This window comes from Panthera leo, chromosome B3 (genome assembly GCF_018350215.1).
Source record: "Panthera leo isolate Ple1 chromosome B3, P.leo_Ple1_pat1.1, whole genome shotgun sequence".
NCBI classification, from domain to species: Eukaryota; Metazoa; Chordata; class Mammalia; order Carnivora; family Felidae; genus Panthera; species Panthera leo.
In genome coordinates, this window is record NC_056684.1 from 58,403,870 (window position 1) to 58,431,770 (window position 27,901).

The 27,901-nt window shown below is 50.0% G+C and overlaps 1 protein-coding gene across 1 annotated transcript; it reads left to right on the plus strand.

Moving 5' to 3' along the window:
• Positions 1-128: 128 nt before the first annotated feature.
• DUOX2 (dual oxidase 2) lies at positions 129-18,317 on the plus strand. The gene is given in 32 exon segments (XM_042943120.1): positions 129-198; positions 452-541; positions 798-962; positions 1,500-1,687; positions 1,869-2,070; positions 2,201-2,367; positions 2,760-2,820; positions 2,973-3,069; positions 3,498-3,588; positions 4,119-4,221; positions 4,778-4,941; positions 5,540-5,715; positions 5,933-6,051; positions 6,393-6,530; positions 6,749-6,862; positions 7,055-7,257; positions 7,568-7,753; positions 8,673-8,898; positions 8,978-9,071; positions 10,719-11,055; positions 12,217-12,254; positions 12,804-12,982; positions 13,126-13,356; positions 13,535-13,634; positions 14,326-14,375; positions 14,642-14,769; positions 15,002-15,155; positions 16,553-16,785; positions 17,009-17,167; positions 17,488-17,643; positions 17,752-17,880; positions 18,195-18,317. Coding segments are annotated over 32 exon segments (4,671 nt in total).
• The last annotated feature ends 9,584 nt before the right edge of the window (positions 18,318-27,901 follow it).

A 27,901-nucleotide genomic window follows, 5' to 3' on the forward strand; every position in this document is an offset into this window, starting at 1 on the left:
CCTTAAAACTTTGCTCCAGAAGTGAAAATAGCTGGCACCTCCTCACACTGTGTGGGCTGTAGACATGAGGGACACTAACTCCTTGTCCCTCACATATCACCTCCCACTTCCCAGGCGGCAGGGTCAGCATGCTCTGGGCAAAGCCAAAGGCGGTGGTGCTCCTGGGAGCTCTACTGACTGCATCCCTGGATCCAGCGGGTAAGTATCCGGTGCCCCTAGCTTAGCGAAGTCACCCAGTACCTCTTGCGGGTGGAGTACCTCTGCAAGATCGGTCAAATCGCAGCGCAGGTCAGCAGGATGGGAAACTTCCTGGCGCAGCTTCAACGCCGTGCAGTGTCGCCTCTTGGGTAGGATTGGGGGCACTCAGGGAGCGGGAGAAGCAGGGACAGAGGCCCTGGGTCCTCGAGTGGTCGCAGGAAGGCTAGCGCTGAGGAACCACTCTGCCTCACAGGCGGCCAGGACTCACCTGCTCTGTCCTGGGAAGTGCAGCGCTATGACGGCTGGTTCAACAACCTGAGGCATCACGAGCTCGGCGCAGCTGGTACGTCCTGTGGTCCGGGTAGGGATGAGGGGGAGGATGGCTAGTGGAGGGCCGGCCCCGGGAGATGAGACCCGGACAAGAGGAGAGAGCGCGCCGCCAGCCACCCGGCTGTCTGCCCAGAGAACTCCTATGCACTCCTGGGCCCAGGAAACCCTGGCGGAAAGGGGTCTAGTCAGTGAGGTAGGCGTAGGGAGAGGTTTATGTCCTTGTTGGGGACGGAGTGCCCTGACAAAGCCCCGCTCCCTGCTTCCCACAGGCTTCAGACTGCAGCGTCTGGTACCAGCCAATTACGCGGATGGTGTTTATCAGGCTCTGGGGGAGCCGCTGCTGCCCAACCCGCGCCGACTCAGCGACGCCGCCATGCGGGGCACAGCCGGGCAGGCCTCCCGCCGCAACCGCACGGTGCTGGGGGTCTTCTTTGGTGAGAGCAAAGTGGGCGAACACCGGGGTTGACCAGTCACTTGGAGGCTGACCCAACTCCCAGCCATCTCCTCCTCCTCACTAAGCAACAGTTCCAGGCGTTCTTTATCTTGGGGGCTTTGGGAGTGTCGATTTAGGGATATCTGCTTCCCTCATCATTCTCTTACCCGTTACTCCAAATCCAGGAGGATCACTGGACCTCCATTAAAGCCCTTAGGAGCTAGTCCCCTGCCACCGCTCTCCTACTCATATGATTGTATCCTCTTTCCTCCAAAAGAGAAAGGGGAAAGCAGGATCTGGTGGGAGATGGGAGTTGGTTTGGGGGAGCCCTTATCTTAATTATTATTTGGATTCTCACGCCAATGTTATGAGGTGCGTGGAGAGTGTATTATGTCCCCGCTTGAAAATTAGAAGAAAGACCCGGAGCTGGTGGCAGAGCTTAAACTACAACATGTCTTTTGACTCTTGAGAAACCAAGAGAAACTCCCTGCTCATGGGGAGTGGCGATTCTCAACAGTTTGGCCCCCATTGCGGACAGGCTACCACGTGCTGTCCGACCTGGTGAGCGTGGAGACACCTGGCTGCCCAGCCGAGTTCCTCAACATCCACATCCCGCCCGGGGACCCGGTGTTCGACCCCGACCAGCGCGGGGACGTGGTCCTACCCTTCCAGAGGAGCCGCTGGGATCCCGAGACCGGACAGAGCCCCAGTAACCCCCGGGACCTGGTGAGACGAGGCAGGCGGGGTCGCGGGGGCGGGGCCTGGCAGGGCCGGGCCGGGAGAGGCTCCGCCCCCCCACCCCCACCCCCCACCCCACCGACGCTGGGCTGGCCCTGGCGCCCCCTTACCCGTCTCAGCTACTCCGCCCGCGGCTCACCCTGGGCTCACCCTCCCGGTGCCCCCGCAGACCAACGAGGTGACGGGCTGGCTGGACGGCAGCGCCATCTATGGCTCCTCGCACTCCTGGAGCGACGCGCTGCGGAGCTTCTCCGGGGGGCAGCTGGCGTCGGGGCCCGACCCCGCCTTCCCCCGCAACGCGCAAAGCCCCCTGCTCATGTGGACGCCGCCCGACCCCGCCACCGGACAGCGCGGGCCCCGGGGGCTGTATGGTGAGGCCGCGGGGTGGGCTGCGGCGGCCGGGGCGCGCGGCGGGGCGGGCTGGGGGGCGCCGAGGTTGCGCTCCCCGTGGTCACACCGCCGCGCGTCTCTTCCCCTGCGGCCCCACGGCGTCGCGTGCAGCCTTCGGGGCGGAGCGAGGGAACCGCGACCCCTTCCTGCAGGCGCTGGGCCTGCTGTGGTTCCGCTACCACAACGTGTGGGCGCAGCGGCTGGCCCGCGAGCACCCGCGGTGGGGGGACGAGGAGCTGTTTCAGCACGCGCGCAAGAGGGTCATCGCCACCTACCAGGTCAGTCCGCACCCCCTCCCCGCCCCGCCCCTGCCTGCTGCGCAGGGCCCTCCATCCTCCGACGGGCAGCCCCCGGAAACGCCCTTTTGCAGGAGGACGCTGCTCCCCAGAACTGGGGCTAGCGTCTCGTCTCGGAGTGGACGTGGAGACGATGAGGAGGCAAAGCGCTGTGATCCTCGAGCCTTTGCTGTGGTTCTTATGTAGCCGCCCTCCTCTGCCATCCCAGGTTCCTTGTGGGGGCCGGGCCTCCGCACCTGTCCTGTTTGAGTTGCCTCCCTCGTGACTGCCCCTGCCTGACCCTCATCTCCCACCGAAGCCTTCCTTGGGCTCGGATCCCTCCCAGGGCGGCTGCTCCAGCGCTTGCCTCCCTTTTGCCTTCTCTTGTCTCTCAGAACATCGCTCTGTATGAGTGGCTGCCCAGCTTCCTGCAGACAACACCCCCAGAATATACAGGTACAGGAGTTGGGGGGGGGGGGACACTTGGACTGCGGGGGTGGGGGTGGAGAAGGGAGGGTCAGGATCCGTGGGAGAAAGAAGACAGGTAGGGGCATGTGATGGAAGGATGTGATAAGGAGCCTGTTTCTCTTATTACCCCTGTTGGGCAGGGTACCGTTCTTTCTTGGACCCCAGCATCTCCCCAGAGTTCCTGGCAGCCTCTGAGCAGTTCTTCTCTACCATGGTGCCTCCTGGCGTCTACATGAGGTGAGGGAGGGGCTGGCAGTGGAGGAGGCATAGCACACTGGTAGAGATGAAGAATCAACAGCCTTGGGGGCCTGGGGCCTTTTATACAACTCCACAGTAATGGGGGAAGAGAAGCAGAGTTTGGAACCCTGAAATAGGACCCTGGGATAGGAGTTTCAAACTTAACAACTCCTCCTAATGGCTGAACTTTAGCTGCTGAGAGCAGGACTTGTCCAGCAGTCGGGTTATTCTCTTCACTCCTTTCCTTACCACTCTATGTGGACAAAGAGCAACTGATACCTTCAATCCACACACATTGCCAAATCTCTGCTGTGTTCAAAGAAGTTCAGCCCTCCGTCCTGGCCAGACCCCTCTGAGTCCCTCAGCCCACTCAACCCCATGTCAGCTTTTCCCTGAGCTCTCATCCCATCCTTGATGCCCCATTTCAGAAATGCCAGCTGTCATTTCCAGATGGTCCTGAACCAGGGTCTTGGCAGCTCCCCAGCTCTCAGAGTCTGCAACAGCTACTGGATTCGGGAGGTCAGCCTGGGGTCTGGGTCAGGGGAAGGTGGGTCAGCGTCAGTCGTGACACACAGGCTGGGAAAAGCAACCGTTCCAGTTGCTTTTTTAGGTGTTGCCTCTACAGGTAGTAGGAGATGAAGGGGAGAATGATCAGAAAATTATCTGGTGGGGCGCCTGGGGGGCTCAGTTGGTTAAGCGTCCTACTGTTGATTTCAGCTCAGTTCATGATCTCAGGATTCGTGAGTTGGAGCCATTAGGCTCTGTGCTGACAGTGTGGAGCCTGCTTGGGATTCTCTTTCTCCTCCATCCCTCCTTCTCTCTCTGCCCTTCTCTCTCTCTCTCTCTCTCAAAATAAATAACTTTGAAAAAAATACTTATAGCTTTGAAAAAAAACACTTAAGAAAATTATCTGGAGACAATAGCTCAGGAGTCTAGGACTGGCCAAGGGTCCTTAGTCCTGAGGTGCTGCAGTGGTTCAGGGTGACAGGGACCAGGCTTTGGGGAGAGGCCCAAGAGCCTACTTTAAATGTGTTGTTGTCTATTTCCAGAACACCAATCTGAACAGTGCCCAGGCGGTGAATCACCTGCTGCTGGGAATGGCCTCCCAGATTTCAGAGATGGAAGACAGGATAGTGGTTGAAGATCTGAGGGGTAAGCTTGGGAGCTAGATGGGATAAGGGTCCAGAAGCCTGAGAGCCTGGGGACCCCTCTGGGTTAATCAACAGTTAGACCTTAGGGTACCTACAATGCAGGAACACAGATACACATGCTGTAAATAGCCACTCGAAGAAAAAAGCTTTTAACTTTTTTTTTTTTTTTTTTGCTTCATTTAGGTTTAATGTTGCATTTACTCTAAATTACCTATGTCTGAGTATGTAGGGGGAGAGGTGACACCACAATCTCTTGGTATTTAGGTTTCCAAAAGTTTTCTCCAGTCCTGTCTTGAGGCCAAGGAGGTAAAGGACAGGGACTTTACTATTTGGTGGCTAGAACAGTCTTGAGTCTCAGGGGAAGATTCTTGCCAGAAAAATTTCCCCTGATCGTACATGGTCACATTGACCCTACGTGGAAGCAAGGTTGATATGGACACATGGTCGCAATGTTGGGAGTTCTGGGGGTGAGTAGTGCCAACAACCTAATTCAAGACTGCTGAGCAAAGAAGCGTCAGGAGGATTCAGCCTATAGCCTGGTTCTCTCTCCTTCTCAGATTATTGGCCTGGCCCTGGCAAGTTCTCCCGCACAGACTACGTGGCCAGCAGCATCCAACGTGGCCGAGATATGGGGTTGCCCAGCTATACCCAAGCCCTGAAGGCTTTGGGGTTGGAAACCCCAAAGAACTGGAGTGACATCAATCCCAATGTGGACCCCCAGGTGAGAAACAGTAATGATGGCAATAGCAGCTAAAACTTTCGTGTTTTAAGATCTGTGCACATGTAACTCATTTAATCTACATCAAGAATGTTATAGGGTAGATACTATCATTGTCCTTATTTTACCAATGACATGGTTGGTAAGTCAGTCATAGAGATGGGATTTAAACTCAGTCATCTGATTCCAGAGTATGTTTCTCACCACTACATTGTACCTTTCCTACAGGGTGGCCTCAGGGTGATCTCTGTATTGGGTGCCATTGTCCTATTCCTGCAGGATCCTTCCTTATGAAATGGGTGACCTTGAAACTGCTAATTATTAGGGCCAGATAGCCTGGGTGGTGGTGGTCACAGGATATGGCCCACAGGCACCTAGCAGTGGTTTCACCATCGGCAGGGACACGTGGGTCCTCCCACCTGTCTTGCCACCACCTGAGGGGGATGGCCTAGGAAAAGTAGGCTCCTTCAGGCCTGAGCAGCAAGCCAGGCAGCTGATGGAGTCCTGTGTTTAAGAATGGAGCCACAGTGGCTGCCCTCCCCAACACACATGTGCACACACACATGCACACACATATTCCTCACCTCCTGTGGTGCCCCAGGTGCTGGAGGCCACAGCTGCCCTGTACAACCAGGACCTTTCCCTGCTGGAGCTGCTCCCTGGGGGGTTCTTGGAGAGCCACGGGGACCCAGGGACCCTCTTCAATGCCATCGTCCTCGACCAGTTTGTGCGGCTGCGGGATGGTGACCGCTACTGGTTTGAGAACACCAGGAATGGGTAAGGCCTGCATGAACTTCCGCCTCAGATGCCACTTTGGCTTGGAGCCCCAGGGCCTCTGCCTGTAAGCAGCCCCACAGGCCCTGGATTCCCAGCTGGCCTCACCTCCTCTTTAACCCCTCTGTGTCTCTTTCCTCATCTGACTTCCTGGGCCCAATATTGCTGGAGGCTGGCAGCCCTTTCTCATCCCAACCATTCGTGGCTTTCTCCAACTTAGGCTGTTCTCCAGAGAGGAAATTGCAGAAATCAGAAACACCACTCTTTGGGACGTCCTAGTGGCTGTTACCAATGTGAACGCCAGTGCCCTGCAGCCCAATGTCTTTATCTGGCATGACGGTGAGTGGCAATCAGAGAAAGGACCAAGGATGGGGCGAGTCCCTTGGTGCTGTCCAGGGAACCAGGTGCCAGGCAGCATTTTCTGTGTGCTGCTGGGAAGCCTGCTTTAGGCTGCCTCCCCCAGTAGGTACTGGACTGGTTTGCAGGCTGCACTCTGTGATCAAACTGGGGTAGGTACTGAGAACAGGATATGGAAAGGGACTTTTTGAGGGGAACCAACTCCAGAGAGGTAGGCCTAGTAAGGAGAAGGGTACCTTGTCCTTTACAGGAGAGAGGGGAAGGGTGCCTGGCCAACTAGTGAGGTCCTCAGACTTTAAGGTCTTTTGTGTCCTCTCCCTCAGGTGCACCCTGCCCTCAGCCTCGGCAGCTCACAACTGAAGGCTTGCCCCGCTGTGTGCCCCTGACGGTGATTGACTACTTCGAGGGCAGTGGTCCTGGTTTTGGCATCACCATTGTGGCTCTCTGCTGTCTTCCGTTAGGTGAACTCTTCACACCCTCACCCACTGCTTTCCTCCCGGCTGCCCCCCTGCCCACAGACTGTCCTTGCCCCTCATGACCTGCTGGTCTGTGGGACTAGCTCTTTGCTACAGTCAAAGCCAGGCTCAGGGGACCTTGTGAAGGGAGGAACAACAGGACCCTCAGTGAAGCTGCAGGCAAGAGGCTCCCCTCCCCACTGGCTCTTTCTGATCCTTTTCAGTGAGTCTGCTTATCTCTGGGGTCGTGGCCCATTTCCGGGGCCGAGAGCGCAAAAGACTACAGAAGAAAGGCAAAGAGAGTGTGAAGAGAGAAGCAGCCAAAGATGGGGTGTCAGGTGAGATGGGGCTGAAGGGAGAGAGGGAAATGGGGCCCAGATAGGGGTCCCTGGGAGAAAAAGCAGATTGCAGATGTGGGGAGAAAGCCAGGCTTTGGGTGTGTCTGCTCAGACTGGTAGAGTGGAATTGGTTTGAGGTCAGGGGCCTGGGTACCTGTGCTGAACGTCTCTGCCCAATTGTCCCTTCCCCAGCAATGGAGTGGCCAGGCCCCAGGGAGAAGAGCTATCCCATCACCATCCAGCTGCTCCCAGACCGACGTCTACAGGTCCTAGACAGGCGGCTGTCTGTGCTCCGCACTGTCCAGCTGCAGCCCACACAGAAGGTCAACCTCATCCTGTCCAGCAACCGCGGGCGCCACACCCTTCTGCTCAAGATCCCCAAGGAGTATGACCTGGTATGGCCAGCCTGCCTCCCCTACCTGGAATGCTCCTATATCTCCCTTCTCAGAGCGAGGCCTATTAGTTCACACTCTCCTCAGCTACAGAGCTCCCCTGTGAAGATGATGCTGGGGAGAGGCTCTCCTTTCAGCTCTTCTCCACACTCCATGTGACCCTCCCTTTGACCTGCTCGAGCCATTCACTTGGTTCCAGCCTGGATGCATTGGGAGGCAGCTTTTCTCATCTTCCCTCAACTCAAGGTCCTATGAGTGGGGGCTGAATCAGACCTGGAGCTCCAAGCACTGACATGGGCTTCCTCCCACCCAGGTGCTGCTGTTTAACTCTGAGGAGGACCGGGGCACCTTTGTTCAGCATCTGCAGGGCTTCTGTGTGCAGTGGACTCTGGGCCTTGACGTGACTGAGTTGGAAGAGAATGAGCTGTTCAGGAGGGCTGTGACCAAGCAGCAGCGGGCCCGTATCCTGGAGATCTTCTTCAGGAACCTCTTTGCCCAGGTGCCATGAGTGTGTCTTTTGGAGACAGGACCTGGCCCAGGGTTGGAGGGAAGCTGGGCTGGACAGGATCCTGCATGGGGTAAACTAAGTTTCTGGTCTGTATGCTGGAGAGAGACAGCGTTGATTGAATCCTAGCATTGCCACTCACTAGCTGTGTGACTTTAGGCCAGTCACATCATCTCTGCTCTGTATCTCCACTTCCTCATCTATAAAACAGTGATTAAAATAGGATCCACTGGCATTCCCAGGTATCCCCCATATGGAATATAGAATAAAATAAAATAAAATAAAATAAAATAAAAGTAATAGGATCCATCACCTTGGGTTGTTGTGAGGATTCAGTGAGATAGTCTACATCAGTGGTTCTCAAAGTGTGGCCTCTGGACCAGCAGCCGCCACCTAACCTGGGAATTTGTTAAAAATATAAATCCCCAGCAGTCTCCACCAAATCCAGCTAATCATAAGATTGTTTATCTGGCCAGGCCCCTGCCTCCAGGAGACCAAATCAGGCACATGGTAGCCCTGTCTAAATTGACAAGAGAATAAATATATCCCTAGCCTTTTCCTGCCTGTCCACCACTGTCTACTTCATTTCTGTCCCCAGTATAGGGCCTCTCATTTCGCATTTTGAATCCCAAACTTTGTTCCCTCCCATTTCCACCCCCCACCTATAGACCTAGCACTATTCCTAACATATAAAGCTCCTGGATCTTGAGTCCAGGGAAAAAATGGGCTGGCTGCTAGAGATCTGAGTCACTGCCTCAGAGGCCCAGGTCAGAAGTATATCTAAGGATCAAGAGAGCTACAAGGGCTCACTATTTCTGAATTGGACTTTTGGGAGATGTGAAGGGTCACTGAACTGCATTCAGCCCAGGCCTCACCTTTTTCTCTCCTTCCCTCTGCTACTGCCCGAGTGCAGGTGCTGGACATCGACAAGGCAGATGCAGGCACCCTGCCCCTGGACTCATCACAGAAGGTGCGGGAGGCCCTGACTTGTGAGCTGAGCAGAGCTGAGTTTGCCGAGTCCCTGGGCCTCAAACCCCAGGACATGTTTGTAGAGTACATGTTCTCTCTTGCTGACAAAGATGGCAATGGCTACCTGTCCTTCCGGGAGTTTCTGGACATCCTGGTGGTCTTCATGAAAGGTAGGGGCAGAGTGGACCACTTCAGGAACCAGCAGTCTTTCAGCACAGAGGTGACCTGAATCCCTCTTTTTCTTCTCAGGCTCCCCAGAGGACAAGTCCCACCTGATGTTCACCATGTATGACCTTGATGCAAATGGCTTCCTCTCCAAGGATGAATTCTTCACCATGATGCGGTATGGAGTGGGCCCTTCCAGTTCTGAGACTCCCTGATGTTTGAAACAAAGTCAAATCAGAGGAGGGTAGGTGAGGAGGTTATGTGGCCATCTATCTTGAAAGCCTGGATACTGCATTCTAGATTCTCAGAGCATCCAGCTTCATAAGTTTATCTGGCTAGGCCCCTGCCTCCAGGAGGGTCTATTATCTGCACTGTCTACACGAGCTAGAAAATTCTCCCTCTCTAGTTAAAAACAAACAAACAAACAAACAAACAAACAACAACCACCAAGCCAGTATGACCAATAGCAAAAGTCTAGTATCCCTTTTGGATGCCTTTGGATCTTTGTAAACTCTTCTACACCATACCTAACACTGGTGCTTTGCGCCGTGCATTAATGGATGGAAGATTAATGACCTTGGTCACTTTTCCTGTATTAATCACTAGGAAATGCAGGAGAAGAAACATGGAAAGTTCCTCTGTATTCCAACCCTTCTTTCTTCTTGCTTCTCAAGTTATTTTTGGTTGTGGTGTGCTGACAAAGACCAGCTTTGAGTGCATAGACTTCTTATTCCTAAAGACACTGTTCTGGTAACAGTGAAAGTCCCCTTCAGCTCCATAAGGACAGGGTTCTTACTTCTCTTTTGTTTCTCACTGAATCCACCTCTTCTGCACTGTGATTGGCACATAGCAGGTATTCAATACATACTTAACTGAATCAGATGGAATAAATGAGCAAATGAATAAACCAAATGCATAAAAGAGTGCAGAGTCTTTTACCTTTTCTACCTTAAGCCTTTCCATTTCTTTCTGCATTCCCTCTAACTTCCACATCCCTCTTCCATCCCAGACACCACAACTGGACATGGGCTTCTAAAAGGCTGTGGTGAAGCTGATTGCAGTCCATCCCTCACTGGGTGTGCTATTGCAGGCCCAGACCTGGGTGAGGCTCTAGGGATCTCGGAGAGGGTCCCTGTCCACCAGGGCCAAGTATCCACTTTCTCTTCCTATGTTCAGTTGTAGATCTTGCCCAGTCTCACTTGGATGATGTGTTTTTTAATGGGCTTGCTGTGCCAGGCACACACAGGTCTTTTTTTCTGTTGGATTCACACAAACATGCATGGTTGGCTTGTTTTTGTCCCAAAGGACAACCTAAGAAGAGTATGGCCACTCTGGGTGCTATGAGATCGGGTGTGAAGACAATCCTGCCTGTGCCCTGGGGTGTTGGCACAAGGAAGCAGCAGCCATTGTAGCTACATCTCCTCCCCCGGCATCCAGGCTTCTGTGCCCCCACTGGACTGTGAAAGGGGGAGGCCAGTGGCAGCGTGGGATGCATTAACACAAGAGAGTGGGCAGAGACCCTGCCACACAAGAAGCCCATGGTCATCTGGACATGTCCCTACACTAAATGGACATTGATCCCACCTTTCAATGCCCCCTTGTTTGAGGGCTGCTTTCTCTAATTGGTCAAGGTCACTTTCAATTTCAAACCTGTGGCCACCCCACCCAGCTTAATGTCAACTACAGGCTGGATGAACACCTTCTCAATGCCATTTCCCGGGTCACTGGTATCCACATTAGATAATCTGGGGCCCGCCCCACCGTGCACCTGCCTGAACCTGACCTTGCCAGATGACAGACTGGTGTATCTCTCCTCCTCCCCCAGGTCCTTCATCGAGATCTCCAACAACTGCCTGTCCAAGGCCCAGCTGACTGAGGTGGTAGAGTCCATGTACCGGGAGTCGGGCTTCCAGGATAAGGAGGAGCTGACGTGGGAGGATTTCCACTTCATGCTGCGGGACCATGACAGCGAGCTCCAACGCACTCAGCTCTGTGTCAGAGGTGGAGGTGAAAGTACGTGAGTATGTAAGAAATGGTAGGGGGCACCTGGGTGGCTCAGTCAGTTGACTTTCACTCAGGTTATGATCTCACAGTTCATGAGTTCAAGCCCCACGTCTGGCTCTGTGCTGACAGCTCAGAGCCTGGAGACTGCTTTGGATTCTGTGTCTCCCTCTCTCTCTACTCCTCCCCATTCATTCTCTCTCTCTCTCTCTCTCTCTCTCTCTCTCTCTCTCTCTTTCTTTCTCTCAATAATAAATAAACATTAAAAAATTAAAAAAAAAAAAAAAGAAATGGTAGGAGTCAGGGAGGGACGTGTCTTCAAAATGAGAGCTACTGGTGGATAGGAGTCAGGTTTTATTTCTCTTCAAGTCTTTTGTGCCTAGTATAGAGCCAGGTACGTGTAGTCAAGGGTGTCACATACATGTGCACTGCACAAACGTGCCTACTGAGATGTCAAGGGTGGTCTGAAATCCAGCCTACATGCCACTTACTAAGCTCATGCACATTGGTCTGGGGTGTAGCTAGTCAGAGGAAGAGGCGTTATTTTCTTTATACAAAGGATGCAGGATTGCATCTGCCTGCAGTTTTCTAATTATACCAAGTTACCCCCTTGTTTGCAATGGGTGCCCATTGTGGGCAGTGAGGGGAACAAGGCTGGAACAAGAGATGAGAACATGGCAAAGTCCCTGGCAAGTGCTGTTGCAGCCTTCCTGGAGAAGAGAGGGGGGCAGTCTACCATTCTTCTACCCTTGTGGGGAAGCCTGTCCAGACTCTTGTTCTTCTCTCCAGGTGTTGGAGACATCTTTAAACCAAACATCAGCTGTCGAGTCTCATTCATCACTCGGACTCCTGGGGAACGGTGAGCAGGAATGGGGGCATTGGCAGGTCCCCTTGTCCAGGTCCCCTGAAGAGAAATGAAGGAAGTAGGGCTGGCTGAATCAGTTCCTGGGACCAGATATTTTTCCTCTGAAAGTAGCTCTTAGTGCATAATTGATCCTGGCCCAAATTCCAGCTGCTTCCCTCATGCCATGTGGCTCAGGATCCTAGCTCTCTCCCTGACACTTCAAGACAGAATCCTTCTGTAAGACAGATGACCGCATCATATTCATTCTGCCTTGCCTCTCCTACCTGGCTTCTCTCTGACCAGTTTTATGGGCAGGTTCTGTGGGCAGGGGTGGGTTCCAGGATTCATCCCCATCCTCTGAAGTTCTGACCTGGTGATTCTTCTCCTGGCTGCAAAGACAAGGGGAGAATGAGCCCATTTTTCCTTTCTCAGATCCTGCTCTCAGGAACTAGGGCTCCCTGCCTCAGAAGCCCCAGAGCTGGGAGGTCCGGTGCTGAAGAAGAGGTTTGGCAAAAAGTAAGTACTTTCTAGACCCCTGGGCCCAAGGAAACATGGGGAGAAGTCTTGGAGTCTCTGGGCCCTGCCCACCCTTCCTGGACACACAAGGGACCATCCTGTGTCTCGTTCTATGTGTCTCTAACCTGATTGGTGGGCCATAAGGTCAAATAATTCTTCAACATCTTCCAACCTCTGCACCCTAACCTTCAGGCAAGGGGCCTAGCACTCAGATGCAATACCAAGATGGCAGTAAGGGCTCTCCTGGCTCCTGCCTGCTTTGGGCACATCAGTGAGGCCCGTTCAGGGAGCACCAAGAGGGAAGGACAGAACACACAGGAGGAAGATGAGGTGGAGTAGGGGGAAGACAGAAGAGCGGGTGGATGGAGCAAATAAAGATGAGTGCTGAAAGTTGGGGGCGGGTAGGAGTCTACTCCCCAAATGCTGTTTCCTTCATCTGTTCTGGCCCATCCTGACCCCTGCCAGGTTATCAGGTCTCCTTCATGGGGTGGCATTTAGGGGAGGTCAGGGTGCCCTGGTCTCACGGCCAGCTGCCTCCCGTTGCTGCAGGACAGTGGTGCCCCCTCCCCGGCTGTACACGGAGGCACTGAAGGAGAAGATGCAGCGGGGCCCCCTGGCCCAGAAGCTGCGACAGTACAAGCGCTTTGTGGAGAACTACCTGCGGCACATCATGTGCGTGGCGGTCTTCTCTGCCATCTGTGCTGGACTGTTTGCAGAGCGTGCCTACTGTAAGAGTTCCAGCTTGTGGGCGGTGGGAAGGGGCATGTAGAGAGCCTTCTGGCTGCTCTTCCCACTGGAGCCCAGGCATTCTGACCCAGGCCAGGGACCCCAGCCTCTGTGCCATGCTGATCCACCCACACCCCCTCTCCAGATTATGCCTTTGCCTCACCACCCTCGGGCATCGCACAGACCACCTTTGTGGGCATCATCCTGTCCCGGGGCACGGCCGCCAGCATCTCCTTCATGTTCTCCTACATCCTGCTCACCATGTGCCGCAACCTCATCACCTTCCTGCGCGAGACCTTCCTCAACCGCTACATACCCTTTGACGCCGCCGTGGACTTCCATCGCTGGATCGCCATGGCTGCCGTTGTCCTAGCCAGTCAGTGCCTCCTGGGCATCCTCCCCATTGTTGCATTCCCCTGGCTCTAGCTGTGGGGGGAAGAGTGAGGAGATTGGAGCTACGTAGACTCCTGTCTCTCCTCCCTGTGCCTCCTCTGTTCCTCAGGGTGGGAGGTAGAGTCGGCCCTGGGTGGCATCTCTAACAGAGTCTCTTTCAGTTTTGCACAGTGCTGGCCATGCAGTCAATGTCTTCATCTTCTCAGTCAGCCCCCTCAGCCTGCTGGCCTGTGTCTTTCCCAACGTCTTTGTGAATGATGGGTCAGTTCTGGGGAGGGTTCCCCCATGGGACATTTGGAGCAGGCCAAAGGGTATAATGGAAAAGACATAGATGGCCCTCAATACTCCACTCTCACTGAATGAGAGTGAAGAGCCTGCTGGGGATGCTGAGAGGTGTCTTCCTTGCCCTGGAAGGAAGTGGCCATGATTAGCCAGGCAAGATGTTTGGGAGATGAATTAGAGACTGTTTCCCACATGTACCTAACACAGAACTTGGAATCTTAGCCTACCATTCATTCACTGGGCAAACATTCATGGAGTACATCATACATGACCATCCAGGTGCCAGAGAATAGGCATACTAGATTCATGCAGTCATTCAGCAAATACTTGTTGAGTATTTACTACAAGCCTAGCATTGTTTGAGCATAGGGATTAGAGCAATGAGCAGAACCACACCCTTGCCCACATGGAGCTTACAGAATGTGAACCGAGCACCCAAGGAAGCAAATAGCAGTAAGAGAGTTCAAGATAATGCAGAAGGAAGAATTGCCAAGAAAGCAGAGGGTGGAACTGTGGGTGGCTGGGTGCCATGTTCCTTGGATGATCCCTGGCCATCTGAGTGGAGGCCCAGTAACCTCAGCAGTCAGGGCCAGCAGAAGCAGAATCACATTGTGACAGTGGGGAAGCCAATCCTGCCCCAGCTAGAAGCTCATATACCTTTGCCCTACAGGTCCCAGCTTCCCCAAAAGTTCTACTGGTGGTTCTTCGAGACAGTCCCAGGTAGGGAGTAGGGGTGTATGTGGGGCCTGGGGGTCCTATCTGAGGACCTCTGTTTGTCTTCATCCTCCCATGAATACATACTTGTCTAGTGGTTGTGGTTCCCTTTCTAGTCTCCAGGACAAGCCTCAGCTGCAGCCCCGGCAGACAAGCTGTTCTGGGGGCCAGGGAGATCAGAGAAGGAGGGTAGACTGGGGGATCACTGTCATATTCTCAGCCCATGCTGAGGTCCCAAAAGTATTCTCTGACCCTGTCCCCGCTGCCCCCAGGCATGACAGGGGTGCTCCTGCTCGTGGTCCTGGCCATCATGTATGTGTTCGCCTCCCACCACTTCCGGCGCCGTAGCTTCCGGGGCTTCTGGCTGACCCACCACCTCTACATCCTGCTCTATGTGTTGGTGAGGGATTCTCTGGGCAGGGCCAGTCCACGGGGGCAGGGATGAGCACTCATAATGGGGGTAGGGAGCAGGCTTAATTGGACCTGAGAGCAGAGACCCCAGCCTCTGAAGTCTATGGTGGCTTTATCTACCCAGCCCAGGCCCAGGGTCCGGGCAAGAAGTGTCTGGGCAAGGGAGGGTGCAGGGAGGGGCCCGGCTGGGCCTGAGCTGTACTAACTGGCCACGTCTCCAGCTCATCATCCACGGCAGCTTCGGCCTGATCCAGCTGCCCCGTTTCCACATCTACTTCCTGGTCCCAGCACTAATCTATGGGGGGGACAAGCTGGTGAGCCTGAGCCGGAAGAAGGTGGAGATCAGCGTGGTGAAGGCGGAGCTGCTGCCTTCAGGTACCAGGCCCAACATGACCCCAGGTGGGAGGCATTGGAAGTCGGCTCATGGGACATGTGGAGATAGCTCCACAGGCCTCCAGACCCCCATCAGGCCTTTTAATAATCTGTCAGGGACCCCTGCAGCTTTCCTGATACAAATGGAGCCCCAGAAAGGGCTGTGTTGCCCCCAGGAGGACTTGCAAACAATGAGAAGTGACCATGAGAAGAGGCAGCTGAAAGGCATTTAAGGACAACACAGACCCCCTTGTGTGTGGTCTGGGTGCTCCCCAGGGAACCATCTATACCCCTCCCACCCCCTCCTCCTAGAATAACCCCCCTTCAGAGATGGGCAATTGGCCCAGATTTCAAGAGTCTATTATTTTTTAGTTGTTTTTTGTTTTTTGTGTTTTTTTTAGAGTTTATTTATTTAGAGAGAGAGAAAGCATGAGCAGGGGAGGGGCAGAGAGAAAGGGAGAGAGAGAGAATCCCAAGCAGGCTCCTCACTGACAGTGCAGGGCTTGAACCCACGAACCACGAGATCATGACATAAACTGAAATCAAGAGTCAGACACCTAACCAACTGAGCTATCCAGTTGCCCCTGAGAGTCAATTTTTGAGAGTTTATGTTGGCTAAAGTGAGGATTCACACCACTGTAGAGGCTGGCAGAAGATGGTTTTAGGTGTTGTGGGACCATCTAATCTTCAGGATTAACACAGTAAGAAAATTAATCTCATTTCAACTTTATGTCCATTGAGATTACTTAAGGACAAAAACCTCAGCATGTTATTAGTATGCTTTTTGCACTTTCCAGTACTTGAAAATCAACTTTTTTTTTTTTTTTTAACGAAGAAAGAACAGGCCTGAGGCTCAGCTGTGGTCTGGCACACCACACAGTATCCAGCTAAAATTTGATAAAATACGGTGCCTTCTATTTACAATACATGACACTGGTTTTCCACCTGTCTGAGTGATCTGAAGTTTGTCAAGGTAAATCATATTGAAAAATTAAGTCAATATGAAGAAAAACATTAGATAAACAGTAGTGCAGAGATGCGCAGAAATGGCCCATCCAAAGGTAATTCTCAAATGGTGGAGGTTTGGTAAACTGTGAGATGGTCCCTGGGGAAATAGGTCCTCTGACCTGTAGGCTGATATTCAGGATAGTAGCATAGGGGCCTGGATGTTTCACGGGAATAAGGAGTGGAGAGGAGAGTAGCTGGAACAAGGAGCAGAGAAATCTAATTCTTGGGTTACCCAGGAAAGAGAGAAGGGGACCCTCTGACTCCTACTTCCAGGAGCTCCACTTGTTCAGACCATATGTGTGGAGTAGACAAGGTATCTGGGGTATCTGCCAGTCCTCGGGTACTGGAAGCAAGCCTTCTGATCCCTGCCCTTGCCTGCCCATGACTCCCAGGAGTGACTCACCTGCAATTCCAACGGCCCCAAGGCTTTGAGTACAAGTCAGGACAGTGGGTGCGGATTGCCTGTCTGACTCTGGGGACCAACGAGTACCACCCATTTACACTGACTTCTGCGCCCCATGAGGACACGCTCAGCCTTCACATCCGGGCAGCAGGGCCCTGGACCACTCGCCTCAGGGAGATCTACTCACCTCCAATGGGCGACGGCTGTTCCAGATACCCAAAGGTACCTGCCACCAGGAACCACTTTTTGGTCTCCAGCATTGGCAAAGGGTCCCCACTCTCCCCTACCCTGAGACTAGAAGCTCCAGCCAGCACAAGGCCAGGCTGGGGTGCCTGAGAAGAGGCTCTGTTGTTCCTGTGGCCCTCTTCTCCCTGTCCTATACCCATTTCTAACCTCAGATCTGGGGCCAGACCAAGCTCATCTCTTCTCCCTCTTTGGTTGGCAGCTGTACCTCGATGGGCCATTTGGAGAGGGCCACCAGGAGTGGCATAAATTTGAGGTGTCCGTGCTGGTGGGAGGGGGCATTGGGGTCACCCCCTTTGCCTCAATCCTCAAAGATCTGGTCTTCAAGTCATCGTTGGGCAGCCAAATGCTCTGTAAAAAGGTGAGTGGACTGCCTGATTGTGTCCCCACATCACAGCAGACCAATATGAGTAAAAGCCCCTGGCCCCTAGGCACTGAGTCTGCAGGGGCTATTCATACACAGCTGTCCACATGCCCAACATTTGAGGGAGGGTAGGACGTATAGACAGAAGGACCTCTGCTGGGGTCTGCTGGTTAAAAGACTTAGATCAGGCTTGTGGGGCTGCCAGAGATTCGGAGTCTGTGGGTGGTCTGAGGCTTTCCAGCCTCTCAGGTGAAGGCATCTGGGGTGGATGAAACTTGAGCTGAGCTGAGTCTTGAGCTCCAGCAATGTGTCCCCAGATCTACTTCATCTGGGTGACACGGACCCAGCGGCAGTTTGAGTGGCTGGCTGACATCATCCGGGAGGTGGAGGAGAATGACTGCCAGGACCTGGTGTCCGTGCACATCTACATCACCCAGCTGGCTGAGAAGTTTGACCTCAGGACCACCATGCTGGTATGTCAGGGCCGGTCAGGCAGGGTAGGTATCTGGGCCACCATCTAGACTAAGAGCTGACCCTGGCTCTGTCTGACTGTGACATTCCTCCTCTACTCCCTCTCCCAGTACATCTGTGAGCGACACTTCCAGAAGGTGCTGAACCGGAGTCTGTTCACAGGCCTGCGTTCCATCACACACTTTGGCCGCCCCCCCTTCGAGCTCTTCTTCAAATCCCTGCAGGAGGTCCACCCACAGGTCAGCCCCACCCCCACCTGTCCTGAAACCCTGGCCTTCCCCTGCCAGGATATCCTGGACTTTAAGCACCCTACAGCTATAATCTGAGTGGAGAACCATCCCATGCTAGCTCCAGGATGGGGTCAGGTGTTGGAGGAAGGCCTCAAACCCTCCCTACCCCCGACTGCCCCTAGCTCAAGCCTCCTCCTCAGAGCCAGAGGTCAATGCTTTAGTCATTCCAGCAGGCTTGAGAAGCAGCTTCCTCCCAAGGGGTGATAATCTTAAGCCTGCAGGCCTCTCCTCTATGCAATCACTCCCTGCAACACACTTGACAGGTACGGAAGATTGGAGTGTTCAGCTGTGGCCCTCCAGGAATGACCAAGAATGTAGAGAAGGCCTGTCAGCTCATCAACAGGCAGGACCAGGCCCACTTCATGCATCACTATGAGAACTTCTGAGGACCTCTTAGAACTTCCTGGTTCCTGTTTCCCCCTCTGTGGACCAGCCCTGCCAGCAGTTTCTCTGTTAGAATCCACTTCGGGCCTCAGCTAGAAAGCTGGAAGAGTTCCTCCTCCATGTCCCCATCTGTCCTATTCTCTGACAAGGTAGAGAAGACCCCTCCAGCTCAAGCAACAGCAGGTTATGGCAAACAAAGGAGAGTGGGGACAGCCTCTGCCCTGTGACATCTGTAGAGGTGAAGAGATACAATAGCATTTGCCTCTGATAGGTCCCATGTCCCTATTTTCCTTGCACAAAATCAATGTACTGCTTTGGTATTTTCTTGGCGTAGGCATTTGAGGGATGATGGAGTGGGGATAACTAAGGTGAAGAGAGGGCTAAGTGAAAATCTCCTCAGAGCCCAGTTCATAGAAGCCACGATGCTTAGAATCTGGATAATCAAACTGTCTCTATTCAGTCTCTGGGGTCTTGCTCCTCCAGTTCCACCCCCGACCCCTTCTTGCTCCTAAAGGGTCAGGAACACTGAATAATAACCAGGGAACAAAGATGCCTCCCTAGTCCTGATGTTCCTGCTGTCAACCAGCAATGCCTGCTGCTATGACTTTTCCATGGCCCTTCTCTGAGCCTGTGGAGCAGCACCTGGGCTCTGAGACCAAGGGAATCCAACCTGTCTGCCAGACATCCAGAGCTCCCACCCAGTTCCCCACTTCCACAAGAGTGGGGTGACCAGCTGTCATGGTTTGCCCAGGACTCTCCCAGTTTTACCAGTGATAGCCTCTTGTCACAGGAAAGCCCTCAATCCCAGGTAAATCAGACAAAGCTGGTCACCTTACATAGGAGGCAACCTGGGATGTCACCTCCATACTAGGCTCTATAAGACACTTCCTTTTCCTCCTGCAACTGACTGTTTCCTAAAAAGCTGAGCTTAAATTATTTTTTAAAATTTAAGTATAATTTTCAGGGGTGCCTGGGTGGCTCAGTCGGTTAAGCGTCTGACTTCAGCTCAGGTTATGATCTCACAGTCTGTGAGTTCGAGCCCTGCATGGGGCTCTGTGCTGACAGCTCAGAGCCTGGAGCCTGTTTTGGATTCTGTGTCTCCCTCTCTCCCTGCCCCTCCCCTGCTCATGCTCTGTCTCTCTCTGTCTCAAAAATAAATAAAAACATTTTAAAAATTAAAATAAAATAAAATAAAATTTAAGTATAATTTTCATATGGCAAGGTGTATAAATCTTCAAGTTATACATACATGTGTTAACACTAACCACGTCAAGATAGAGAACATTTCAACCACCTCAGAAACTTCCTTTGTACCCCTTCCAGTCAGTCTCCCCCAACCAGTAGAAGCAATCACTGGTGTGATTTCTGTTACTCCAGATTAGTTTTGGTCATACTGAAGGTACCCTTTGGAAACTGGCTTCTTTCAGCACAATGTCATTGTGATTCGTCCATGTTGTTTTATGTATCAGTAGTTTATTCATTTTTATTGCTGAGTTGTATTTCACTGTAGAGATGTCCCAAATGTTTATCCATTCTCCTATTGATGCACATTGGGTTGTTTCTAGTTTTTGATAATTCTGAATAAATCTTCAATGAACATTCTTGCACTTGTCTTTGTTCATGCACTTTGTAATGCCCTCATTCCTTTTGGGTATATATCTGGACATAATGTACTCATTCCTCTTGGGTATATATTTAGGGTGGAATTGCTGAATCACAGAGTTCTCTAGCCAATAAGACCTGTGGCAGGGAGAGTTTCTGCCCATCTCCACATCCCTGCCCCAGGCTCATCTTCTCATTGGTCCTACCCAACCTCTTCTGACAAGCCAAATGCCTTTGGCTCCCAACCCTCTATATTGAAGGAATCTCTGACAGAACTGGAAGAATGCTGGATCAGAGACCTGGATTCTGGTGCCAACTTTACTCCTAAGTAGTTACAGAGGAAAATCCCTTAACTTCTCTGAGCCTACTTCCTCATGTATACCACCCTCTATATGGGTATTAGGAAGTCAGATAGCAATAATAGCCCAGAAAGTGATACAGATGAGAAAATGTATGTGTTGTGTGCCAGTCTCAGCCTACTGATAATCAGTGCTGTAGCTGGACCAGCCCTTGTGGGTTTTTCTTATGATTGTAAGACACCCTCAGCAATCCATCAGGAGACTTTGAAAGATATGAGGTTTATTACTTATAAGTGGTGGAAATTATATGGTGTACCTGGGGCCACACAATGAGGTCATGGCTCAGGCTTAGGCTTCTGCTTCTATTGAGGTAGAGGATGGGTGCTTAGGGTTTTTCAGGCTCACTCTTTATTGGTGAGTTTAAAATATAAGAGTGGAGAGGGTGCCTGCCTGGGTGGGTTGGTGGGTGGAGTATGTGACCCTTGATCTCAGGGTTGTGAGTTTGAGACCCATGTTAGGTATAGAGATTACTTACAAATAAAATATTTTAAAAAAACCATAAGAGTGGGAATTGAGAATACAGGAAGACAGGAAACAAGCAGCTCAAATGGTTAGTTACCAAACAAAATCAACCAAGATTTCTAAAACCATGGAGCCTAGAGTGGTGAGGGGATGGGGTGCAGTGCAGCCTGACTCTTTATCTAGTCATGTGTCTGGCAACGTGTTTATTCCAGATAGCCATTTTTAAGTAAGTGCCTCTTTTTTCCCCCTTATTTATTGAGAAATAATTAGCACATATTACTGTATAAGTTTAAGGAGTATAGCATAATGGTTTGATTTACATATATTGTGAAGCAATTACCACAATAGCTTCAGCCTAACATTCAGCACCTCGTATGACTATGATAAAAAGAAAAGAAGAAAAGAAAAAATAATTTTTTTTTCTTCTGGTGATGCAAACTCTTAGGATTTACTCTCTTCATATCTTTCCTATAGATCATTCATCAGTGTTAGCTACAGTCATGTTGTACCTTATATCCCTAGTACTGACTCATCTTATAACTGGAAGTTTGTACCTTTGACCACCTTCCTCCAATTCTCCCTCCCCACCCCCACCTCTTTTAATCACATGTCTGATCTCTTTTTCTATGAGTTTGCTTTTTTTGGTATTCCATATGTAGGTGAAATCATACAGTACTTTTCTTTCTCTGTGCGACTTACTTCACTTGGCATAATGCCTTCAAGATCCATTCATGTTATTATCACAAATGTTAGGATTTCCTCATTTTTTATGACTGCATAATATTATATATATATATATATATATATACACACACACATAGCACAACTTCTTTATCCACTTATCCATTGATAGACACTTGTGTTGTTTTTATGTCTTGGCTAATGTAAATAATGCTTCTATGAACATGAAAGTGCAGATGCTATATATATATATATATATATATTTAATTTTTTTTTTTTATTTTTATTTTTTTTATTTATTTTTGGGACAGAGAGAGACAGAGCATGAACGGGGGAGGGGCAGAGAGAGAGGGAGACACAGAATCGGAAACAGGCTCCAGGCTCCGAGCCATCAGCCCAGAGCCTGACGCGGGGCTCGAACTCACAGACCGCGAGATCGTGACCTGGCTGAAGTCGGACGCTTAACCGACTGCGCCACCCAGGCGCCCCTATATTTAATTTTTTTTAACATTTTTTTTTTCTTTGAGATAGAGCACAAGCCAGGGAGGGGCAGAGAGAGACACAGAATCCCAAGCAGGCTCCAGGCTTGGAGCTGCCAGTACAGAGTCTAACATGGGGCTCGAACCCACAAACTATGAGATCATGACCTGAGCCGAAGTCGGATGCTTAACCCACTGAGCCACCCAGGCACCCAACAGATACGTTTTCATGTTAGTGTTTTTGTTTCCTTTAGATATATTCCCAGAAGTGGAATAGCTGGATCATATGGTAGTTCTGTGTTTAATTTTTTGAGGATTTTCCATACTGTTTTCCACAGTGGCCGCACCAAATTACAATCCCACCAACGGTGCACAAGGGCTCCCTTTCTCCACAGTCATGCCAGCATTTACTATCTCTTATCTTTTTGATGATGGTCATTCTAACAGGCGTGAGGTTTTAGTTTGCTTTTCCTTAATGGCTAGTGATATTGAGCAGCTTTTCATGTACCTATTGATCTTCTATAGGTCTTCTTTGGTCCTTTGACCATTTTTTAATGCCTGAGCAATCAAAAGTTAAGTCAGGAACTTGTATTAAAAAGAAAAAAAAGAGGGGCGCCTGGGTGGCGCAGTCAGTTAAAGCGTCCGACTTCAGCCAGGTCACGATCTCGCGGTCTGTGAGTTCGAGCCCCGCGTCAGGCTCTGGGCTGATGGCTCGGAGCCTGGAGCCTGTTTCCAATTCTGTGTCTCCCTCTCTCTCTGCCCCTCCCCCGTTCATGCTCTGTCTCTCTCTGTCCCAAAAATAAATAAAAAACGTTGAAAAAAAAATTTTTTAAAGAAAAAAAAAGAAAAGGAAGAAAGGAGGAAGGAAGGAAGGAAGGTGGGAGGGAAGGAAGGAAAGTAGATCAGGGATTGCACTATAATATGAGAAAATATATTTGCAATAGGTGGTGATTATTAATCTACCTATTTATTTATTATTTATTTTTTTAATGTTTATTTATTTTTGAGACAGAGAGAGACAGAGCATGAGCAGGGAAGGGGCAGAGAGAGAGGAAGACACAGAATGTGAAGCAGGCTCCAGGCTCCGAGCTGTCAGCACAGAGCCCGCCGCAGGGCTCGAACTCATGAACTGTGAGATCATGACCTGAGCTGAAGTCAGACGCTTAACCGACTGAGCCACCCAGGTGCCCCTAATCTACCTATTTATTAACAGCATCATGCTAATTGGGCCTCCAGCCCTCCTGCTCCTCACCAGGTGCACAACCAGTTATTAATCCTAAACTCTAGTCCCTTAAGTCTCGACCTTAGCTTATTCCCAAATCTGGCCCATCAGTGCCTGACTTATTCCTTTTTAAAGACTGCTCAAAGTATTTATCTGCCTCATCTTAACTCACCTCTCCTTTCCAAACTAGAGAATGTTGTTGATATGGCTGTCATGATTATCCATAACACTCTCTATTCAGTCCTACCCTACCTGCCATGCTAGGGTCTGAGGATCTCCTGAAGACTCCATGATCACTCTTGCCCAGACACCAGACCATGCCAAATACATGTCCAGCTGGACAGAGGGATGTGCCTTCATGATCTTGAATAGCCTCAGGTGACACAGCCTGACTCCGGGCTCCAGCCAGGTTCTAGATATTAACCCTATGCATAGATTCATGTGATTTGGCTACTCACCTTGCCCAGATTCCCAGAAAGCCATTTGTTGCTGAGATAAGCGTAGGGGCTCCTGGGATAGATAAGCCAGGAACAGGCAGCCACCAGGCAATGTGCCTTTGGGTTGAGAAAAATGAGGTCACTGACTACATAAGTGGGTGTAGGGGAGAGGATAGACTCTGGAAAGTTGTGTTAATGAGAGAGGCCACAAAAATGTCTCAGAAAAAGAGGACTGGGGAAAGGTTACTTAGAGGAAATTTGTGGAAACATTAGCACTAACAGTGTGAAAGAGAACAAACCTTCTCTATGTCAGGTCACAGATGATGATCTCAGGCTGTGGGACAAAGCCCAACCCAGATTCTGCCTTGAAGGGAGAGAGGTGAGGATGAAAATGGAACAGGGATAGAGAAGGAATCAGGTAGGTTGGATGGCAATGGGATTGGGGATGGAGAAGATGAGGGTGAGGATGAGATTGGATGGAAGAGATTTGGGGTCAGGTGGGAAGGGAGTGGACAAGATGAGGAGGCGCTGAGGCTGAGCTCTGTAGGAAAGGAATGAAGGCTAGCTCTTTGCCTCTTTTGCCAACTTTCCAGACTGAGCTTCTGCTCCAATTGAGAGAGGAGAAAGTTGACAAGGTGTGGAAAACTTCCTACTCATTTGCTAAGGATTTTCAAGTAAGTGGAGCCAACCTAGCAAAGTAGTTAAAAGTAAGGGCTCTTGAGTCAAATTGGGTTTAAGACCCAGCTGGGTGACCTTGAGGGGTGCCTGAATGGCTCGGTCATTTAAATGTCTGATTTTTGGTTTCAGCTCAGGTCATGATCTCACGGTTTGTGGGTTTGAGCCCTGCATTGGGTTCTGCACAGACAGCATGGAGCTGCTTGGGATTCTCTCTCTCCTATTCTCTTTGCTCGTCCCCTGCTAGTGCACACGCATGCATTCATTCTCTCTTTCTCTGTCTCTCTCTCTGTCTCTCTCTCTCTCTCTCAAAATAACAACTTAAAAAAAAAAAAAAAGACCCAGCTGGGTGACCTTAAACAAACAAAGGAAACTTTCAGTGCCTCATTTTGTAGGTTACACGTGTTCAGGCAAAAATAATGTGTGGAAAGCCCTTAACTGTGCCTGACACCTAGTAATATTGCTCCAATTATTACTTTAATTAAGAGAAGTTGAGGATCCAGAAGGCAGAGCTCCATATTTGAGGAGTTTGAGTGTTTAGGTCTTGAGTGATGTCAAGTGCCTTGTTTGTAGTCCAAGCCTTTCCTGTGTGACTGCTCCCCCAACTTTGCATCTCCCCAAGAACAAAGAGGAGGAGGCTTGCCCTACCCTCTAGGGATACCAAGCCCCCAGATCGTCTGGAAGTCACCCCATCCCGGCCTTGTCTGAAATGGAACATGACACAGTGAGCTGACTACTTCCTTGCTGCCCGGTCTTCAGAATTCTATAAAGGGTGTGAGAATCTGCAACAAATTTCACCGGAATTCTCCACCCTGGAAAATGACCTCAGATAAACTGTAACATGAAGGCACTCCCTTTTCTGAGAGTGAGAGATTGGCAGTGAGAGTCTAGGAGAGACTGCCCAAAACATTAGATGCTGGAATCAGACCTGGGTTCTATTTCCAGCTGTCCTACTAAAACCACTGTGTGTCCTTAGGGAAGTTACTGAGTTCTCTGGGCCTCAGTTTCTTCACCAAGTAAATAAAGGGGTTAGGCTAAGACCCCTTCCAGACCTAAAATTTCACTATTCCCTTCTACACTCCTCATCCCAAGTGAATGGAAGCCCCTTATTAGGAAAAAGACTTCCTTGGCTTGTCATCCAAAGTTCGATTGGCTAGGGAAAGGGAACTGACTTTTAAGGGTTTATATGTGTTAGATCCTATGTCACATTTACATAAATTTCTTCATTTAATCCTTATAATAGCTTTTTGAATGAGATATTATTGCCCCCATTGTACAGAGGAGGTACCTGAGGCCAGAGAACAAAATTGTCCACAGGTATCCAGTAACAGGCAATAACAGGATTTGAACCCAGGTCCCACGAAATCTTGGAATCTTTGCTCTGGCCACCCTGGTGCCTCTAAATGTCTAAAACCAGAAGGCAATCAAGAAGCGATCAAACTATAGCATGGTGCTGTCTATAGTTAATGATACCATATTACATATTTGAAACTTGCTGAGAGTGGATCTTAAAAGTAGCCATCACAAGAAAAAAAATTGTATGAACTATGTATGGTGATGGATGTTAACTACACTAGCTGTGGTGATCATTTCAGAATATACACCATATCAAATCATTAGATTGCACACCTGAATCTAACATACTACTATATGTTATATGTCAATTGTAACTCAATAAAAAAGGGGCAATCAACATTTTTATAATTTGTGTCTCATCATTAATTGTTCAAAAGGTATTCATTGAGCAACTGCTGTGAGCACAGAGCATATTAGATCACACAGGGACTAAAAGGAATTCAAGACACACTCCTAGCCCCCCAGGAGTAGAAAATCAGCCCAGCTCTTGGGAGGAAAAGCAATACCTCTTGCAAGCACAGTACTTGTGCAATGTCCCTCTTTTCTGTTATGCTGTAAGCAACCAGAGGGTAAGACCTGTGCCTTTGCTGTTCACTGTCATTTCCTCACTGCCTAGCACAGTGCTGGGCACAGAGCAGATTCTCAGAGGGTATTTATTTGGTGAATAAATAACATTGCACAATAAGTGACTGATTAAATGCCCAGATGAGTGGGAGAGCTGTGAGGGCTGGGGGAGTTCAGAAAAGGTCTCTGGAGGAGGCAGACTGTGAGCTGAACTTTGAAGGATAGAAAAGGTCAATTGTACAAACTCATCTCTGGGCCGGAGTCCACTTCTACTGGTCCAGTCTTGAGCTGTTTCCCCTCCACAGCCAGACCTTCCTCAGAAGAAGAGAACATCTCTGAATTTCTATTCCCTTTGGATCTGCTGACACCAGTGTGGTATGGCCACTTTGTCAGTGTCAGTGACTTCTGAAAAAGGGTTGTCATCTTATGGGAAACAAGAGTCTCACCTGGTCTGGGTTCAGGAGAGGCTGACATCTTTGGAAGGCACAGACTTTGGGGGATAAGCTGGAGAGGCCCCCAGATGGGACGGAAGGCAGTTAGGGCTGAGTTTTCTGGGAGACAGGAATGCCAATACCTGGAGTGGTGGAAGTAACAGATAGGCAAAGTAAAGGAGTTGCCCTCCAAGTCAGGCCCAGGGCTGGGTTCCCTATGCTCTCTTCATTTAATTTTCTCTGCCACCCTGTGAGGCAGCCATAGCACCCAACTGCAAGAGAATAGTTAATTAAGTAAGCTACAGAACCAAACAGAATATTACGTAACCATTTACAATGAAATTTTTTAGATGAATAATCTCATACTCAGGATATTTGGAAAATTATCTCCAGAGTCCTTAGTCTTTTGTCTAATTGTTCAAAAATACAAAATATTTCTAATAAGATGAAAAGAGAAACATTAAAAATGGATTCCAGGGGCGCCTGGGTGGCTTAGTCGGTTAAGCGTCCGACTTCAGCTCAGGTCACGATCTCACGGTCCATGAGTTCGAGCCCCGCGTCAGGCTCTGGGCTGATGGCTCAGAGCCTGGAGCCTGCTTCCGATTTTGTGTCTCCCTCTCTCTCTGCCCCTCCCCAGTTCATGCTCTGTCTCTCTCTGTCCCAAAAATAAATAAACGTTAAAAAAAAAATTTAAAAAAAAAATGGATTCCAGTACAAACAAAAGTATTTTTGGAAAACTGTAATTACAAAGATTTTGTAAGCATATAGAAATGGTTAAGGTTTATTACTATGTGAAAATAAATCATATCTGTGTTTTGATGGTGACTATGAAAATATTTATTTATAAATCGTTATCAGTGCTGTTCTCTGGGGGTGGAGTACAACTGAGAATGACTTTCATTTTCTATTTACATATTTCTGTGTTTTTTAAAATACAAAATATGTATTATTTTCATAATCACAAAAATAGAGGTATTTTCAAATTTTAACTACATATAAGCAAGAACTGGCAGCACAGAAAAATTCAAAGCTGATGTGTTACAGTGACGACTGTTGTCAAGTCAAAATTTGTATTAGAGCTGATTGTGCCAAAAGAAAAATTTTTTCAAAATCAGGGTTTCTGTTTTAACCCATTAAGTGTGTGTTAGTCTTTTTGTGCCGCAATAGAAAACTATAACATCCTCTAACACATCATCCTGTTTATTTCACTTTCTATAACGTCTCAATCTGCAAGGGTCATACTTATCATCTCTTTCCTTCCAGTCACCACCTTCAATTAAACATCAACTCCATATCTGTCTTAGCCACTTCTATGAAA